Source organism: Callorhinus ursinus, unplaced genomic scaffold (assembly GCF_003265705.2).
Source record: "Callorhinus ursinus isolate GAN/ISIS: 27379988/994484 unplaced genomic scaffold, GSC_fseal_2.0 scaffold1, whole genome shotgun sequence".
Taxonomy (NCBI): Eukaryota; Metazoa; Chordata; class Mammalia; order Carnivora; family Otariidae; genus Callorhinus; species Callorhinus ursinus.
In genome coordinates this window covers 112282641-112291498 of record NW_027397063.1, presented here as the reverse complement: position 1 = coordinate 112291498, position 8858 = coordinate 112282641, and the positions used below count along the sequence as shown (strand labels likewise).

The 8858-nt window shown below is 51.9% G+C and overlaps 1 protein-coding gene across 2 annotated transcripts in view; it reads left to right on the top strand.

Moving 5' to 3' along the window:
• Positions 1-1355: 1355 nt before the first annotated feature.
• Positions 1356-8858, top strand: part of CLSTN2 (calsyntenin 2) — a 631223-nt gene continuing 623720 nt past the window's right edge. The window contains exon 1 of one of the 2 annotated variants that reach the window (XM_073899332.1): positions 1356-1619. In XM_073899332.1, the coding sequence (XP_073755433.1) occupies positions 1508-1619 (112 nt within the window). In that variant the 5' untranslated portion in view covers positions 1356-1507. The remainder of the gene's footprint in view (positions 1620-8858) is intronic. The other variant, XM_073899377.1, reaches the window with a different exon arrangement.

Here is an 8858-nt window from a genome sequence, read left to right as displayed (position 1 = left end):
GGCTTTGTTGAGCACCCCAAACAACAGTTATTAATTACAGGCTGCTGTTTCGACACTGTTGCAATATATACATTTTGTTAATTGATTTGTATAGGCTCATATCTAGCAACATAAGGAATGTGCAGGACCGTACCATTTACAAAGCCTTGTAATTGCCTTTTACGGCCCTCTCTCGCTTCTCAGATGGGAAACAAAGGCTTTGAGGAGAGGACAGACAACTCTTTTTGGCCATTGGACCTTTAATGTCTAGTCCAGTGCCCAGTGGCAGGGTAATGCAACCTGTCTAGGTCCTCAGTAAATGTGTTGAATCAATGAATAAATAACTTTTGTTTCTATATTTCTCTATTTATCTATTCCTTATGTACCCTGAATTGTGTGTGATATTGGCACTGCAGATATGCAAATATGGTCAAGGACTTATTCTGAGCCATTAGTTAATGTTAATTGAGTACTTTTATGAACTTTGCGTGGCTTTGGGGTAGTGGGGGGTCGACAAGAGGTGCGTGGCCCCTGCTCTCAGGGAAGTGACAATTACTCAATGGCATGAAATGTTACAAAGAATGACGTCAGGTGGACTGGTCTTAGATGTGGAGTGACAACAGAAAGGTGGTAACTTCTTGCCTAGGTACCGTACTGCAGGGTAGTTTATGTCCCCACTGCTGGCCCAGAACCCAAAATCTGCTTTTCGGATCTGGTCCATCAGCCTCTCAGAGCAGCGGCTGCAGCTGCACCTGCCTCTCCAAGATGGTGCGGAGTCTGGCCATTGCCCTCCAGGTCCACGGAGATTTACCCTGCCTGGCAAGTCCAGAGCAGCGCTCGCGTTCTCCAGCTCTCGCGTGTGCCTGGCGCCCTCCCCAGACCAGGCGGCACAGAGCGTCCAGACGCCCGGTCAAGGGCAGGACCCGCAGCACGCCCGCCCGCCCCTCCGCACAGATGTTAGATCCAAAGGGCGTGGCAGGGCAGGGTCCCCTGTGCCGCAGCAGACGACGCGCAGGCCCCAGGTGACCACTTTCTGAGGGGCCCCGCCGTCTCCGGAGGCAGTTATTTGGGGAGCCGGAGCCGGGGCGCGGGTGGGAGGGCTCGCCGCAGCGGCCCGCCTCGGTCCTCCCGGAGCCGAGTCCTGCCTGGAGCACGAGCGCCCAGGACCGTGAGGACGCTGGAGGAAAGTTGGGGGTCGGGGCCGCGGAGCGGGGAGCGCGGAAGCAGGGCCGGTATCCGCGTCTCATGAATATGCAGGAGCCACCTCCCTCCCCCCGTGACGTCACGGGCCGTCCCGGGGTGAGCGCCGGAGCCGCTCCCGGCCCGCGCCAGTGAGCGCGGCTGCTGGCGGCGAGCGAGCGGCGCGGCGGCGGGTAGCGGAGGCCGAGCGCGGCGGCGCCCGAAGCGCACCCAGCAGGCAAAGCGAGGCGGCCGCGGCCCGGCGGGCACCGGCAGGCGAGAGCCGGCGCGGGCAGCAGGCGGAGCGGGCAGCTGGTTGGCGGCGGCGGCGGCAGCGGCATCGGCGAGGATGCTGACCGGCAGGCTATGCTGGGTGCCGCTCCTGCTGGCGCTGGGCGTGGGGAGCGGCAGCGGCGGCGGCGGCGGGGGCAGCCGGCGGCGCCGCCTCCTCGCGGCTAAAGGTGGGTGCTGGGGAAGTTTCCTCCTCTCCGAAGAGGGAGGCAGGGCGGGCTTACGGGTGCAAGCGCGGGGACCCAGGCTCACGCTAGAAATGCACGCCCTCCCTTGCCGCAGCTCCCCGGCCTCTGTGCGCTCGGGATCGCCGAAGTGAGCGCCCTGCGCCCCGGACCTGAGAGGCTCCACCTGCAGACGCCGGCCCTACCCTGGGCGGGGTCCAGGGACGCAGGAGAAGGGGAGGTCTGCGGGAGTCTGGACAACTTTGGGGGCTGTCTGTGGCGGGGTGGGAGCGTAGTGAGGGCGTCGCGGGCCCCAGCCCGGGTTGAGCTGGGCTCGGACGCCGGGTAGAAGAGACAGTTGTCTGCTCCTGCCCTGAGGGAGGGAATCGGCGGCGGCGCCTTCAAAGGACGGAGCAGAGCGCTTCTCCGGCTGGGAGGTGGATGGAAACTTGTAGGTTCCAGGGAAGCTCCCCCGCCCCCGCCCCGGCTAGCCTCAGCATCCCCCAGGGCGGCTGTGGCTCCCCTGGGAACGCGCGCCCTCCCGGTGGGCTGCGGAGTCCGGAGAAGTGTGGGATGTGACGCCCCCCCAAGCCCCCCGCCGCCTCTCAGACTCCGCTGGGGCCCACCTGGCGCCCCTCCCCCGCCCACCTGGTGCGGTGGGAGTTGCTGACCTCCCCGCTGCTCCCTCCCAGAAGGCTGCAAGGTCCTGGTGAACGCCCGGCGCTGGAGGGAGACAGTAGGCTGGCGAGCAGCGTACTTTGACAGCTGTCTGGGTGCAAGGGGAGGGCGCTGGGGTAGGGGCGACCGGAGGGCGGATCTGAAAGAGAAGGTCACGTGCAGGACGGTGCGGGGAGGGGCGAGGGAGGAGCAGAGAGGGAGCTGGGTGGCGGTGGGCCCTGGGGAGGCAGTAGCAGATCTCGGCTGGAACGCCCAGCTTAGTGATAACTTGTTGATTCTTTGCGCTGTTGACGAGCAGGGTGTGCGCTTGGTTTGGGGGCTGTGGCCAAATCTGCCAGGTAACGAGGAGGGGGGAACGTGATCGCTGGAATCTTGTCTGACCATCATCAGGGGGACGGAGGGGTTTGCACCTGTAGATAAACAGGTTCCCTATTAGAGGCAACCTGATTTTGCAAGCTGGCTTTGAACCATAGCTTACCAGTGGCTCAGGGAAGGAATGTATACCAGGTTTAATTACTCTCGGAGGGTGAGGAGAGTAGATAGTTTGCCTCCTTTGGACCTCAGGGATGCTTCTCCCACAACTTGTGAATGATAAATTTGAGCAAAGAATAGGAGAGTTTCTGCTTATTCTCTAACCTTACATTTTTGGTGACATGGTTTTGAAACTATTTCATAAGCAGACATCCTGTTTCTTTTCAACAATTCAGCCCTCCCCCCCTTCTTGAGAAGCAGTTTCTTTTTTGAGAAGACAAGGAAAAACTCATGAAAATATCTTAAAGTGTGGTAAAGGAGTCGCTGATACAAGGGATCATTCTGAGAGACTGTTGTTTTGGTAAAAACAAGAATTAAAAAAACAGTGAATTTCCAAACCTTTTGCTGTCCTTCCCCTGTATAGACACTTTGTTAAACAGGCAAATGACATGTTTTTGAAGATTTTTAATCACTTTGTAGCAAAACAAATGGTATATTTATAAGCAGATGTCTGCGAACAGGGGAGCTCACAGCAAGTGAGGAAAAGAGAAAAGCTCGTTTGGGCAGAGGACCTGGTGTGCTTATGCATTGCGAAGTTCTCAGGTCAGAATAAGAAACCTTTGCAGAGATAAGAGAGAAAGATGAAAAAGAAAAAAATCCAGGCTCCCAGTGATTCATATGTATGTGTACAATTATGTGCATTTTAATCAACACTTTTCATCTTCCTCGCTTAGAATATACTCATTTCGTGGTGAACACAAGCCATTTGTCTTTCCAATGTAAAAAAGTTGATTGGCCCTAGAGGGGTGAGAGTTGTCCCCCGAATCCCCCTTCTTTCTTTTTTCCCCTTCCAACCACTGGGGGGCTGCAAAGAGCGCTGTTAGCTGCATTTTTTAAAAAAAGACAAATGTGTAATAGTTGATCAAAACAGAGACATTTATAATGACAGTTTAGTCGGTATTTACAGGACTGACTTTCCTTATTATGATACACTTGCATTTTACATTCCCAAATCTCACATCATCTCTGAAGAACATGAGCAATAGTAAGGGTATGCTTCTTCCAGTCACTGACTTTGCCGTTTCTAAGGTCCATATCATGATTACTCCTGTCATTGAAAAAGAGAAAAGTCAGGGCGACATGTGAAGAAGATTGAACAAAAAATAGCTTTTTTCCTGCATACAATTCTGTAGTCACGTGTAGAAGAAAATTGGGAGTGTGACTTCAAGCTGCCTGGCAGAGTTGAACACGTCCTCTGGACAACTGTCTGGAAACATACCTTCGCAGCTTTGGGCTCCTGTACGACGTTGTGTCTGGGGGGCATGGCTCGTCTTGCCTTTGTATTCCTTGCTTCTTGATGCAGGGAATTGAGCAGCTAATTCCATACAACTGTTTGGGGTTTTCACAGAATCAGTGAACTCTTAGTGCAAACATATTCCCAATTTCTGAAATAATCCAGTAGCCAGGCAGTTATTATAACCACTTCCCTTTACTTTTCTCTATCTTGGCTGTTTAAAAAAGACGAACACTTCTTGGATTCCTTGAAAAGACCAGATTCCCTTCATCTTGAATCACCTCTGGTTACTGGGCCAGGATGTGCTCGTGGATCCTGTGGACCATGTCTTCAGGCTAGAAGGTCACCTTCCTCAGCCTAATCCCTTCTATTACTCATCACGTGGTCAGGCTTAGACAGGGCCTCCCCTAGGAACTTTTCCCCATGGGTCTCCCAGGCTGGGCACCCCCAGAACACTGTGGCTCCCCCTCTGGCGTGCCTGTGCTCCTTGTCTGGCCCCAGCACTGCTCTGTGAGCCTTGAATCTCACCTTGACTTTCCCTGCCTCCTTTAGGGCCAAGTGGCTGCCTGGTATTCAGGTGTAAGCTGAGCAGTCAGTGGTGATGGGCTTGGTGATTCTACCTGTTTGCAGTCACGGTGCTCTTGTTTCTTGATGTAGATGTTTGAGATGTTTTCTTCTCTCCTATATAAAATAAAATTTGGACTTAGAGAAACCCAGGTTGTAATTCTGGTCCTACTGCTTCCTGGCTAGATAATCTTGGGTAAATTAGCTAAGCTTTTTGAGCCTCAGGTTCCTTATCTATAAAATAGGGATACAAAAATCTACCTTGCAAATCATTTAGTCCTGTTCATGGCATGCAAATGGCCCTAAATACATAGTGACGGTAATTATTGGTTTCATAAACACTGGGCTCTAGGGTTTGAGATTTGGTGAAATCCCCTTTTCTGATCTCTTGGCAATTCAGTAGCTTTGTTCATATCTTCTCGCAGCCCCAAGCTCTGTTCTGTCTCTGTGTCTTTCTTTGTATGAGCATGTGCGGAGAAACAGCATGTATAAATGGAAGTGCACATTCACACACATTTGGCTTGGACTGTGAAAACATTTACTACTTTCACTAGTCTATGGACGCCTTTGAGGCCAGGGCCCCCTTCTCATTCATTCAAAAGCCCTGGCACTTAATGCGGGGCTAGCCCAGAGTAAGGACTCAGCAATGTGTGCTGTATAAGTAAATAAACGTGTCTCCGTGGGCCAGCTCTGGGAGGTGCGGGGCTTCTGGTCTCTGGAGGAAGAGCATCTGTGGTTGATTTGGGCTGTTAGGAGAGGTCCTTGCCAGTTAGCACTTTCGTCTCAGCCCTGCTGTTCCAGGAAGCGGAGAAGCATTTTTGTTTTGCTTAAGACAACCTCTCTGATGATGCCTGTTTACATGGAAGGGGGTAACCCAAGGTATGATAATGAAATGGCAGCCTGAAACAGATGATTTTTATTATTTGTTGTCTGGCCCACCACTCACTGGACCCTGTGGAAATGTTTCCATTGGCGTGGTAAGTTTGAGATGGACCAGGAGAGGAGTGAATTGGGAGAAGGCTGCTGAGCTCATGACATGTGCTGAGTAGGACAGATGATTGCCATCTTAACCAGGTGGGGCTGCTGTAATGAAAATACCGGGGCCTGAATGGCTTATAAGCAATTGCAATTTATTTTGAACCATCTGGAGGCTGGAAGTCTGAGATCAAGGTGCTAGGGGTCGGGTTCTGGTAAGAGCCTCTTCCAAGTTGCAGACTCCTGACTTCTCATTGTACCCACACAGGGTAGAGAACAGAGAGAAGAAGCAGGCTTTCTCCTGACTTTTATTTATAAGAGTACTAATCCCACTGATGAAAGCTCCACCCCCATGACCCCCTCTGTCCCCAGTCACCTCCCAAAGACCCCGCCTCCTCATGCCATTACTTTGGGGTTAGGGTTTCAACGTATGAATCTTGGGGGGACACAAACATTCATCTATAACAGTCATGTTGTGGACTTTGGGGGGGAGCATCAGGCAGAAGGCAGGGGCGGGCACAGTTCAGAGAAGGATGCCTTCGGTGGGAGGCCAACTCAAACATGTACTGGGCCCTGTTCTTTAGCCTTATCAGCCAGTAGCTACTTCTCAGTCTTCTGTTATTCTCTGTGAAGGGAACAAAAAGATAAAGCAAGTTCCAGATATCAAAGTGCTCACACTCTGTCTAGGGCAAACATCACACATGACATGAACTATTGGAGAACTTCATAGCTGACGGGAAAAGGGTAGATTGTGCGCTACAGACCTCACAAAAATCTTGGAGGAGAGGAAGAAATTGGCAAGGATTGGAGACGTCAGGAAAGATTTACAGAGAAAACGAAAGGGGTCTTGACGGGTGAGTAGACACTGGGTAAGCAGATAGGAGGGGGGCAGGACAGTGAATGCAGGATGGTAAGAATGCACATGATTGGCACACGGGCAGGAGTGAAGAGGGAGCTCAGCCATGGCCAAATACATTTCTTTTTTCCCCCCCTTTTTTAAGGGGGGAGGGTCAGAGGGAGAGGGAGAGAGAGAGAGAGAGAGAGAGAATCCCAAGCAGGATCCACGCCCAGCATAGAGCCTGACACAGGGCTTGATCTCAGGGACCTCGAGATCATGACCTGAGCCGAAATCAAAGAGTCAGATGCTTAACTGACTGAGCCACCCAAGTGCCCCATTTTTTTTTTTTTTTGTTTTTTTGGAGAGAGGGAGAATACATTTCTGTATACAGATTACAGAGCTAATAAAATAACAAATGTTTATTGAATGCACACTATGTGCCAGGCACTTTTTTCAGCATTTCCCATGTGTCAGTTGATTTGGTCTTAACCCCAACTCCATGGTGAAGGTAGAATTGCTGTCCCATCTTTACAGAGGAGAAAACTGAGGCCCAGAGAAGTGAAGTAACTTGCCCAAGGTCTCACAGCTTAGAGATTATAGAACTGAGATTTGAACCCAGAGATTTGAACCTACCCAGAGTGTGGTAGACATGGATTTCACATCACCTGGGCTTCCCTACCAGAGGGATGTGATGTCTGCTCTGGGACGGGTCTGAGTAAGGTCAGAGAGGCTCTTACTCTGTCTGAGCCTCGCTGTCTGAGAACATTTGGGTTTCACTACAAAACTGCTGAAAGAGTCAGTTTCTCTGCAAGCCTCATTCTCTGGTTCACTTCGCCAGGAGGAGTAAACATGGCTTCTGTCTTCTGGTCCAGGCGGCTTGAAGCCTTCCTCACTTCCTGTCATGCCTGGCCTCACGCAGAGAAGACAGCTGTCTGCATTTCGTGGTCTGAGATGTGCTTGCAGGGGTCTCCTGCACCAGAAAGGGCTCCCTAGCTGGTCTTTCATTTGGGTCAAGGATGGTTCCCTTCTGAATCCTTTGTTAAGCAGGCAGGGTGAATAAAGGCTACCATGAACACTTTCAAGTATGTTAGATATACTCGAAGGCTGGATGCTGGGGACAGTGAGGAGGGGATGCTGAAAAGTGAGTGTGGCAAGGGTGGGAGGAGATTGTATGGACAGAGTAGCAGGTACCTGACTACTCATAAGGCTGCCTTTTCTTATGTCATGGCATGATTATATATGTCAATTGCTCTTTTCACAAATACCCGTTTTATAGGTTGGTAAAGGAACCCCATAGGGCCTGCAGCAACAGAGCCAGAAATCAGACCAAGGGGTCCTACTGCTTGTAGGTGGTTGTAATCCAGCACCAGAGAGCCAGGTGATGTCTTGGACGATGTCACCCAAAGCCCACTTCTGCCTCTTCTTAGTGGTTTTCTAATCCTTGGAACAAGCGCTTATCCTTATAGATCCTCAGGACCTTGCCTGTCCCCAGCTCAGTGCCCTCTGCTTACATCAGTTCTCCTGGGGTCCTCTCTGGCCCTGACCAATTTTTCTAGCTCATCTTGAGGCTTGCTTAATGTCTGCTCCTCTAGGATGCTCTGGGGTACCACCAGCCCCATGTATGCCCAACCGCTTCTCTCCCTCCAGAAACCTATTATTCTGACTGTGGCCTTCTTTTGGGTGAAGCGTCCTCCTGTGCACTCACCTAAGTCGGAGCCCCAGGACTCCTCCAGCGTGCGTCTCTCTCCCCCATCACACCCTGTCCTTTATCATATGCAGTTGATTCTACCCATAGATATCTAGAACCTTCCCCTGTCTCTCCATGCCCCTTGCTGCTGCCTTATTCAGCAGGGCCTACAACGAAAGTGCTACATTTTGGTTTTGACCTCCTCCTCACTCCTCCCTCACACCGCTGTCAGGATGGGTAGCACCAACTCCAGTCCCACCAGGCCTCCAAAAATTCCATCCCAGTCATCATGAATCCATCCTTCACCATCCATGCTAGGGACTGGCAGGGCCCCAGGGTTTTGAGAATAGCTTCACACTCTTGGAATGACTTCAAGTTTCTGTCAAGCCACCCCTTGTGATGCCCACTGTCTGAACAGCATGGCCCCTCTATGCCCCCGGCTCTCTACTTACACAGGCAGCAGAGTCTTTGCTACCACTGGGACTCCAGGACTGGAAATCCAATTCCTATATCACATTTTGTAGTGAGTGCCCTGGAGTGGGAAGGGGTGCTGTGGGGGAAAAGAGAGAGAGTAGGAAACCAGTTCTTGTCCTGGAGGAAACCAGCCCTTCTCCCACCTTCTGCCTCGCCCATCCCTACCATAATGCCTTCTAGCAGCTCAGATAGTCCTAGAACACCGGCTAGGACAGGGAATGGCCGCCGGGGACTTCTGCCTGCACCCTTACAACCTAAGCCTCC